Source organism: Cyprinodon variegatus, unplaced genomic scaffold, assembly GCF_000732505.1.
Source record: "Cyprinodon variegatus isolate N-32 unplaced genomic scaffold, C_variegatus-1.0 Scaffold13, whole genome shotgun sequence".
Taxonomy (NCBI): Eukaryota; Metazoa; Chordata; class Actinopteri; order Cyprinodontiformes; family Cyprinodontidae; genus Cyprinodon; species Cyprinodon variegatus.
The window spans coordinates 814,522-825,295 of NW_015150466.1; the positions used below are offsets into that span (position 1 = coordinate 814,522).

The 10,774-nt window shown below is 41.0% G+C and overlaps 1 protein-coding gene across 1 annotated transcript in view; it reads left to right on the plus strand.

Annotated features, from left to right (window-relative positions):
* tenm2 (teneurin transmembrane protein 2) overlaps nucleotides 1-10,774 on the plus strand; it is a 447,642-nt gene that overhangs the window by 388,376 nt on the left and 48,492 nt on the right. Inside the window, exons 11-15 of the mRNA XM_015382666.1 lie at nucleotides 1,301-1,402; nucleotides 1,810-2,004; nucleotides 4,050-4,250; nucleotides 8,497-8,682; nucleotides 9,586-9,612. Coding sequence (XP_015238152.1) covers nucleotides 1,301-1,402; nucleotides 1,810-2,004; nucleotides 4,050-4,250; nucleotides 8,497-8,682; nucleotides 9,586-9,612 — 711 coding nt within the window. The remainder of the gene's footprint in view (nucleotides 1-1,300; nucleotides 1,403-1,809; nucleotides 2,005-4,049; nucleotides 4,251-8,496; nucleotides 8,683-9,585; nucleotides 9,613-10,774) is intronic.

Below are 10,774 nucleotides of genomic sequence, written 5' to 3' on the forward strand. Positions count from 1 at the left end.
TTTAAAAAAATATCAATATGAACCTGTTTCACAGCCAGGTGAAAGTGTATGAATTTGGTTTTTCTGAAGTCAGAAAATAATTTCAGATGTGCAGGAGCTGTGAGTATGGGAACAAGGGGGGGTGGGGGGGATAGACTCAAAGAATCCTTCACTGTCAATATAAAGCAGAGAGAGCACTCTCTGCTGCAGGAGTATCATGGGAAGATGAAGAGGTGGAGAGGTGGCAGGGACAGAATTAGAGCAACTAGTAAGAATGAGAGGTAGTAGGAGGAAAGACATAATGGTGGTGGTGTGGGGGGTGCAGTGAAGTGGATTAAAGGGGGGTGGAGGAGGAGGAGAGGGTGGCATTAGGGTAAGAGGGAGACAAGGGGTTCAGATTTAGGGGGGAAGGCTTGGTACATAGAAGAGGTGGAAGGCTCATTGAAAGGAAGAAGAGATGGATAAAAGTCCAAAACACCATCTTTGTGATTAGCATCCACTCTGTGACTTCCCACCAAACGGCTCTCTTTGTAAGTGGGTTGAGAGGCACTAAAACGCGCATAGAGCAGCTGAAGTCGTGTAATTCATCGAAGTCTCTGAGTCCCTTCCGTGCCAAACAGCTATAAACCTGGATGAAGTATCCATGACCCCCCCAAATCCAGACGGGAGTCGTGCATGAATACAGAAAGAAACAGGAGCCTTAGAGAACAAGCCAGTTCTTCTTCTTGCTGCATGTAGGAAGCAGTTTCACCTCAAGAACTTCCCCTGGGAAGCGGACCAAGCTGGCGCCCCAAAGCGGAGGAAGTAGAGCCCTCACAGATTCATATAATAAGACTGAAATGAAATGTTATGCTGGTGGTCAGTGGCCAGCAGCGAAATAATGAGGAATCATTTTACTTCCTATCAAATACTGAATATTTGGGAGAAACTTTAACATTGTGGATTTGTTGAGCATTCAGAGCGTCTGACCTCATCTTTGTCAGCCATCTCACCATAACCTACGCAGAAAGAAACGCCGCCGTGAAGACAGATTTCTGCTAAACTCTGCTGTATTTCCTGACAGAGCTTGCAGAGCTAAAGTAAAGGGTTCTGTCCATACACTACAATGAAAAACAGAGAGAAAAAGCGATGGTTGGAGTGTTGGAGGAGCGTGTTTGCGTTTGATGTCTGTGCAACCAAGAGACTCGGAGCGCCATCAGTTTGTAGAGCGCTAAAGAATGAATGGTGCCAATGATTTAATGAAATGCTTTGATGCTTGGCATCAGACTCTCTGAACCCTCCCCTCTCCTTCTCTCTCTGTCTCACTTCGTCTTCCTCACAGATTCGGTGCAAGAGTGCCCGCGCAATTGCCATGGCAACGGAGAGTGCAACTCGGGCGTTTGCCACTGCTTCCCCGGATTCCACGGCATGGACTGTTCCAAAGGTATTAGTTGTGTACAAATCCCGTCAGAGGAGATCTTGTCATTTCCGCGGCCTAATTAGTTGTCTGTGCGAGTAGTGAGAGAGGATTAAGAGCAGCAACATGGCGCATGGCCTTAGGTGAAGCTAAGACAAGATGACTGATGATGAATGGCAGCTCCCTGAGCTAACGACTCCCCGGCTCCGCTCTCACCTGGGATAGACAGCTTTGATGAATAGTTTAGTTACCTCTGCTTGTAATTACTCTTTATGTCATCGGCGCTCTCCGCCCCTTTTTAACCACTCTATTCACTCTCCTGCATGCTTGGGTGTGAATCTGTCCTGCAAATCAACTTAAAAAATATCTTTGCTAATGTGCATGGTTTAATCTCCCTTCCTCCTCCCTCTTCGTTTTCTCTTCCTCTTCTCCAGCTGCTTGCCCGGTGCTGTGCAGCGGCAATGGCCAATACGACAAGGGTTCCTGTGTGTGTTACAGTGGCTGGAAGGGACCCGAGTGCGACATCCCCGTCACGCAGTGCATCGACCCTCTTTGCAGCGGCCACGGCACCTGCACCGATGGAAACTGCGTTTGCTCCATCGGCTACAAGGGGCCAAACTGTGCGGAGGGTGAGAGCAAGCATTTGGTTTGCATGATCTGATCATTCTGAAAATAAGCTGGACAAAAGAAAAGAAAAAAAAAAATACACTGACAGGAAAGGATGCAGTACAGCTCAGTAATTAGGTAGGGACCTGATCCGTCACAGGAGCCGTCCTGCACATGCGCCATCAGCTCATTTCCACATCCAGATATACATCCCTGGATTTTATTTAGTTAAAAACACCTAAATTACGTTTTTCCCTGCACAATAAATAGTAAGCGTACAAAAATATATTTCCTGAGAAAAGAAATGCCTTTAAAATCCTTTCTGTTTTATCGCCTGCGCCCCATCTGCACAGGAAATGGGATCCTACGCTCCTTCCAGGCTTTGGATTTAAACATAAATCTAGTCCAGCCAATCAGTTTGCTTTAGGAAGCAGAGGATGAGATAATTTTGATCGATTTTGATGCAATTTAAATGGTTAAATGATTAACGACAGCATGGCTAAAGAAGTAGAGCCACTGATCATGAGATGCTGCACTGCAAAAATGATCTAGAAATAAGTAAAAATTTCTTAAATTAAGTGTATTTACCCTTGATTTGAATAGGTAAATTTGATTATATGCCAATGGAATGAGTATTTTTACCCTTAAAATAAGATAATTAGATGAAATGCACTTGGAATAAGAAGATGCAATTGTGTTTTCTTATTTTAAATCTAAATTGTCTTGTTCCATTGGCAAAATGTCTCTTTAATCTCCTCAATTTAAAAAGAAATGCACTTATTTTAAGAAAAAATGACTTATCTAGATTTAGATTTTTTCCAGTGTGTTATATAGCGACTGAAAACTGGATCTGAAGTGAGCGTGAGTGAAATACCAGAAAGGTCTGGCCACTAACTTTATTTGAATGCATGCATTCATGCCCACGTCCCCTTCTAACTAAAGATAGTCTGCAAATTATGGCATAATCTTGTGCTGAGCGAGTGTTCATTCCCTCTATAAGCCAAGATGAAGTATGACACTGCTGCTGAACACATCAGTGACTTTATTAAGAGCTGAATTCGCTTCTATTGATCCTTACTAAGAAGGATCCTGCTCGTCAGAAAGCAAAGGAGAGGGACCGGAAAGGTGAGTCGTGGTGCTGAAAGGTGAACATCTATGAAGTGGGAGAGAAAAGAGAAAGCTGCGAACTTGAGGTTGAAGATAAGGGAGGAAACAAAGGGAAGAAAGATGTCAAATGATAAAAGAAGTCCAAAAAAAAAACCTGAAAGGACCCGAGAACAAGGTCACCGTTTTCCGCTGCGTCCTCTTCATCCATCCAGGCAGCCTCCCCCTCTCCTCTGCTCTCATTTCTGATATTCATCACGGCAGAGTCCCTCAAACAATTTACCTGAAGTGCCAGCGACACGAAAATCGATAAGTGTGATCCGCCGTTTCTGCCGGGCAAACAGAAACGGAGAGGCCGGGGGAGGTTGGCTTGTGCTTTTATTAATTTGTGTGCCAAACAAAAAAAAGAGAGGCTATTGCACGGTCAGCTGGGCCCGAGGTGAGAGAGAAAGAGACTGGGGGTGTCGTACACGACGAGATGGGGAGGGGAGAGGAAGAGGAAAAGTGTGACCGGGACAGAGCAATGACAGGCGGCCCGGAGAGGGGTGGGCGGATACTGTGCCGAGAGGAGGTAATTTGTCAAATTGGTTTTCACTCACTGCTCAAACTCACAGCTGCCCGTCAACCTGGCAGACTGACAGTGTCACATCCCCCCCCCCTCTGAATCACGTCTGCTTTTTCACATAGAAGGATTTTTGCTCCCTTTGTACTTTCAGCTATCCTTTACCGTCTGCTTTAATTGCTTTATTAAAACGTCTGCTGATGTTTTCCTTCATTTCATAATCCCTTTCTGTGTCTAACCAATTAAATTCGCGCCTCGTTCAAGCCTTTTCTTTGATAACTCATTTTATAATCTACCCTGGTGTGCGATTTCGCAGCCTGTCTCGGCTTCTCTTCATCTGTTTGTTCCTTCTTTTTTAAACGCTGCTGTATCTTTTTTTTTTTTTTTTGGCTTTTAATGCAGTGGATTGCCTGGACCCGACGTGTTCCAACAACGGCATCTGCGTGAACGGAGAGTGCCACTGTAAGCCCGGTTGGGGAGGGCTCCACTGCGAGCTGCCCAGGGCCCAGTGCCCGGATCAGTGCCACGGCCACGGCGCCTTCATCCCAGACACCGGCTTATGCAGCTGTGACCCCAACTGGATGGGACCCGACTGCTCCATGGGTGAGTCGGAGCGAGCGGCGCCGAACGGCTGAAAGAGACCAGCACTTAGATAAAACTGGAGGGTCAGAGTTTTTAGGAAACCGCCTACTCAGTCGCTGTCGTCCCAATGTTTCCGATGGTCCCAGGGTACTTGACTATTAGTTAGTCATTTTATAACATGCTGTTCTGGTATTCAAAGTGGGCTTGGATGCGGTCCACTAAAATTAAAACATGCTGCGAAACAGGAACCAGCAACTGTTACAACCATCAAGCCAAGTTGGAGCATGTTTGAACGCAACGTGGGAAGTTCTTCCCTGACAGTAACAGTATGGAGCGGAGATCTTTGTCTTTCCACCATGGTGCTGTTCCAAGCCTAAAGTAGCCGTGGTGAAGAACTTGTGCAAAACTTTTAAATCACTCCCACTAAAGTGGTTAAACTGAGATATTAAAGAGTTTTTCTTTATCTCATTACGTGCAGTAAGGGTTTGTGAGTAGGGATACAATCGATGCATGAAGACGTAACTTTGTCAATATTTCATGTAAAAAAAAAAAACATAACATGAAGCTCAAAGGAAATTATAAATAGATTTGCAACATTTAATGAAAGTTATATCTGAAAAGCATGAAATGCATTTTATTCTTCCCCCTCTAGATTCCCCAAAAAGTAAGAAACCAGTGATTTACTGAACAGCAGAAAGGGTTTCACCTATATTTCGTCTCAGATATTAACACAAACAGATTCTCACTGTAAAGCATGGTGATGGCAGCATCATGTTATGGGGATATTATCCTTAAATAGTGACCACATCAGATTTGAAGGTCCTACACTGCAAAAAACATCTAGAAATAAGTAAAAAATGTCTTAAATTAAGTCTATTTACCCTTAATTTGAGCATGTAAATAAGAAAATCTGCCAATGGAATGAGTATTTTTACTCCTAAAAATAAGATAATTAGATAAAATACACTTGAAAAAAGATAAAGCAATTGTTTTTTTCTTATTTTAAATGTAAATTGTCTTGTTCCATTGGCAAAGTGTTTCACTTACCTACTCAATTCAAGAAAAAATGCACTTAATTTGAGCAAAAATAACTTATTTAGATTTCCATTTTTTTTGCAGTGTATGACACAGTTTTAACCTCCAGCAACTGCAAAGCCTTTTATATGTAAATGCATTAGTGTTTTATAAAGTTCTAGTCAAAATCTTTTTAATCAGGAAAACAGGACAAGATTGTTGCTTTAATTGCAGCAAAAGAGGAATCTACAAAGTTATGAATCACTGGATTTTCTTTAAGGTTATCATAGTAAGTTTTAAAGTATTGTTGCACGCAGAGAAAACATTTGGTGAATGAAAATCAGACAAAAATGAAATAGAGGAATGAATCTTTGAAAAACGTCATAAACAAAAGAAAGATTTTTAGCTGTTTTTTCAGAATTTATTTTGTCTTATTATGTGATTCTTTTTAAATGCAGATCTGTTTTATTTTATTTTTTTCAGTTTAATTTTTCAGATTGACTTTTACGAATTGGATTTTTTTCAAATGACATTGTAAAAATCACATTCTCTTCACTTTTGTGTTGGTGAATAGTGAGTTTATTGGGCTTACAGGGCAGAGAATGTGATCTATAAAATGCAGTTTGAACGATAGCTTTTTTTTTATTTCTTCATTGCTTTTTAAAATAATTACTTACATATAAAGTACAAAACCGTGTTCTTTGCTTTTAAAAATAATGGAGCAAAATTCACCCCATACAGATAAGACTTTTTAGACTTTTATGTTAAAAAGACTAAATATAATTTCGCTCTTTGTTGTCATGCTCTTGTATCTGTTGTATCTTTCTATTTCATATCCCTACATGGCCCCCACCCCCCCTAGCACACAAACCCAAAAAGTAAAGCAGCTACATTTCCCTCTTAATAAAACAAGACCTGAAAATAAGTAGAAATGTCTTAAAATAAGTGTATTTACCCTCGATTTGAACAGGTTATTAAGATGATTAATTAGTGTTTTGTACACTTAAAATAAGATAATTGGATATGAAGCAGTGGTGACTGTTGGAGTTTTCTCCAGGGGGGGCTGTAAATTCAAAATAGACATATACCAAAAACAAATCAAACATATACTAAGTTATTACACCAGTATATTTATGTGAATGCTAACAACAAAAAACATTATAAAAACACTTAATAAAAACAAAACATAGTTTTATGCACAGGTTTAATTTTTGTACATAAATCTTCTAAGGCTTTCTGAAGTTAAATCTGTGTTTTTCATGCTCCAACATTGAGTCACAAACATACAAAAATATAATCTACCAGTTTAATAATGGAGAAGCTATTAGTCAGCTTTAGATTTCTTTAATATACAAAAACTATTTATTTTCTGAGAATGTGTTTATTTAAGAGCAACTATGCAAATGAACAAACATCTAGAAAAAGTCGACTATATTCTATTATTTTCCATGTGAATCCCAGATCGTTCTTCTTTGCCTTTTCTACAAAGTGGTTTAAATTAGTCGTAGCTGACTTTATCCAAGCTGGGTCGGATCCTGATGATTGAAAAAGGAGGCAGGGAAAGCAGGATAAAGCCTTAGCCTTCCTGCATGCAGTTAGCCTCGCTGCATGCAGTTAGCCTCGCTGCGTGCAGTTAGCCTTGCTGCGTGCAGTTAGCCTCGCTGCGTGCAGTTAGCCTCCCTGCATGCAGTTAGCCTCTCTGCATGCAGTTAGCCTCGCTGCATGCAGTTAGCCTCGCTGCATGCAGTTAGCCTCTCTGCATGCAGTTAGCCTCGCTGCATGCAGTTAGCCTCTCTGCATGCAGTTAGCCTCGCTGCATGCAGTTAGCCTCGCTGCATGCAGTTAGCCTCGCTGCGTGCAGTTAGCCTCGCAGCATGCAGTTAGCCTAGCCTTGGAGCTAAACCAGGTCCTGGAAAAGGACGTTTCTTGCTCCATTTGGCTTTCTCTCTATACATTTGTTTTTCCGAGGAACTGCTGCACATGGACAACTTTTAACGGGGGTCAAAGGGCAAAGGTTTTGCACCCTAGGGCGGAAAAATGTCATCGATCCGACGAAAAATGAAGTGACGCTTTGCTCCTCATTAAATATTAAATATTTATTTTGGACATCTAAAAAATATATATATATATCAATATATTTAGAAATATTTAACATATTAATTTAAAATTAAATTAGAAAAAAATATATATAAATTTATTTTTTTTAATATTTAATATTTAATCATGGTGATTGGGTGGGTGGGGCGTTTCTGTTTGATATTAAGGACTTAAAATAAGACATTACAGTTTTGTTTTTCATATTTCAGATGTAAATTGCCTTATTCCATTTGCTAAGAATTTCACTTACACTGGAAAAAATTTAAATCTAGAAAAGTCATTTTTTCTTAAAATAAGTGCATTTGTTCTTGGATTGAGAAGGTAAAACATACATTTTGCCAATGAAACAAAAATAATTTTCATTTAAAAAAAGAAAACACGTTTGCATTGTTTTATTTCAAGTGCATATTATCTAATTATCTTATTTTAGGAGTAAAAACACTCATTCCATTGGCAAACTATCTCATTTACCTGCTCAAATTAAGGGTAAATACACTTAATTTAAGGAATTTCTACTAATGTCTAGATCGTTTTTTCCAGTGTACCTGCCTAAATTAAGAAAAATATGCACTTATTTTAAGACAAATTGACTTTTTGCAGCGTAGAAGCTCCCATGGATTCAGATACAGCCGCCTGCTTTGAGGCAGGGTGAGGAATCTACTTCCTCCTTACAAATAGAGCTCCCAACATTTGTCGTGAGAAAGGAGCTGCTTAACTTTACTACAGACAACAGTGTCTGACACCGCGGGACTCCTCCACAGACGTGTATCAAAACGTTTGCTCACCAGGGGGGCCTGCTCACACAGACGGGATTGTCACATCTCACCACATGCACCGTCGCTGCCTGCAACTTTGGAGCCTTGCAGACAGCAGCAAGAAATGCAGGCTTGGAAAATAAAGTATTTTCTTAAAGATATCTTTGCTGGTTTTGACTGAAGGTGCAGGATGGGAACATTTTGCTTCACTGATTAGGCAGGTGTTTATTTGGAGACCCTCTGAGATAAATTAATGGTGAGAGAATTATGAAGAACAGACACCTCTGATATTTCAGCTTTATCCAAAACATTTTAAAAATCCTCAAACAAAAACATTAAAATGCAAAAACACAATCCCCACAAAAGTGGTGTGTGACCCAAATGTGTCTCCCTGCTTGCAGAGGTTTGCTCGGTGGACTGTGGCACCCATGGCGTATGCATGGGCGGAGCCTGCCGCTGCGAGGAAGGCTGGACCGGGACCGGCTGCGACCAGCGCGTCTGCAACCCGCTCTGCATCAAACACGGGACCTGCAAGGACGGCAAGTGCCAATGCCACCAGGGCTGGAACGGAGAGCACTGCACCATCGGTAGGTGTTACCTACGAGTGTGTGTGTGTGTGTCGAAACCGTGGGTGAACACAAAAACATCAACAGCCAGTCAGACTGAAGTGGCAGCTCCCTTTTTTCCACTTTGTTAGTGGAATCTGGAAATGAGGAGTGGAGGTGCAAGCAAAGCCACGGGGAATGGAAGGAGAGGGCTGATGTAGAAAGGGTGGGTGAACCAAGCGGAAAAAAAAGGAATAAAGTTCTGAGAAGTGAAGGTGGGAGGATTAGAAAAAGAGCAGGGTTTAGTTGTTTATAGTCTGCCTCTCAACTGCACACCCAGGAGTTTTACTTCTTCTATGGCCTTTGAAACACCAAAGTTGTGCTATGAAAGGCAAAACTCTGCAACATACTGTGATCAAAAAATAACTCTCCAAGATTGCGGGTGTGTGTGTGTGCACAGTCATCGCAGAGTGTGTGTGAATGAGCGAGTGTGTGTTTTTTGTCAGTCAATCACTGTCTCATATTGACATCAATGTCACTTTGGATGGATGACTGCCAGATCCCTTTGATTCCTTCATAGTGCTGTGAGACACAAAGTCTCCTTTTCCTGTCACCAGAGGCACTGTGATTGCAGCCCAAACAAACACACACCTACACACACGCACCCCAACACATACATATGCACTGGGGAATAGCGGTTTATGATCTCCCCATTTCCCCCATCAGAAAGTAGGGCAGCTTTGACTGCAGCATCAGTCTGAGATGAAAGAGTTGTCAGGCCTCAGCTTGAGCGCAAAGCACACTTCAGCAGCCCCAGACATCCTTATCGCAGCCTGCCTGTTATGTATTTCAGCTCTGCATGATGTTGCTTGCATTTATTTTAAGTCAAAAAAGAAAACATACTCTCCCCAACATTTACCTTCTGCACGTTTTCTCCCACTGCAGACCATGGGAGCATGGTTGACAAAGCAGGTACCGTATCTGACTCTGGTGTTTTTGTTTCTTAGCCTGTGGTGGTAGAAGCTAGCTGCTGCATTCTGTGGGGCTTGGCCTGGCTTGCCTCCGTAGACTCTGTGGTGCTTTTCTGTCCGTAGTAGACCAGAGGTGCCTGCCTCAATGACGACTTCCTCCGTGCGGTGCACTCCCCCTCCATCCTTGCAGTGCACTGCAGCAGGGCCAAGCTGTCATTGAGCCTTCATGTGTTGTGGGGTAACCGTAGAGCCTAGTGTGATGGTCCTTAAAAGTGTGGAGGGGCTGTGCTGTGGACATGTGGTTGTGCATGCGTGTGGGCGTGTGTTCCTCCCCGGTACAAGTGCTTCCCACCTGATTAGAGTAGCATCAAAAAGTCTGATCATTTCAGGAATTCAATTTAAATTTAAAGCTTTTCAATTATATCTTTATTGTCATTGTCACAAGAACAACGAAATTTTAAAAAAGTGCCATCGATCGATCAGTGCATATGCTTAAAAAAACAAAAACAAAAATCACTGTCACCACCATTTACACATAATATAAGAAAGAAAACACAGCGAATGAGGGGTGTAATGTTTTAACTATTTTAAGGCCAGAAGCTTTGCTGCTTTACTCTATTAAAGGAACATTTTCTACAATTCTGGATGATAACTTCCTTAGACTTTATTTTCTTAGTTTTATAACTAATGGTAACAGCGTCACATTTAACTTTGCATCATCTTGAAAAACGACTTATTTTGGTTTGTGGTGAGCAACAAATTCCAGACCAAGAAATTGTTTGAATAAAACCAATAATTTTATGGCTGAAACAATAAATCAGATTAATCAATTATTGAAATAATCATCAACTAACTTAGTACTTAGTAATAGATTGATCGTTAACTAGAGTATAGAGACTATAAAATATGTCTTTAGTCGACAGAGCAACAGGTATTATAGCAACAACAACAACAACAAAAAAATATATATATATATACATAAAAAAATAAATCAATCAATAAAAAAAACTTTTCCCCACTTTTCTCCCTGTTTTCCTCCAAGCTTTTTTCCTCCAGAGGCCTTGGAGCATAGTATCTATCTATCTATCTATCTATCTATCTATCTATCTATCTATCTATCTATCTATCTATCTATCTATCTATCTATCTATCTATCTATCTAT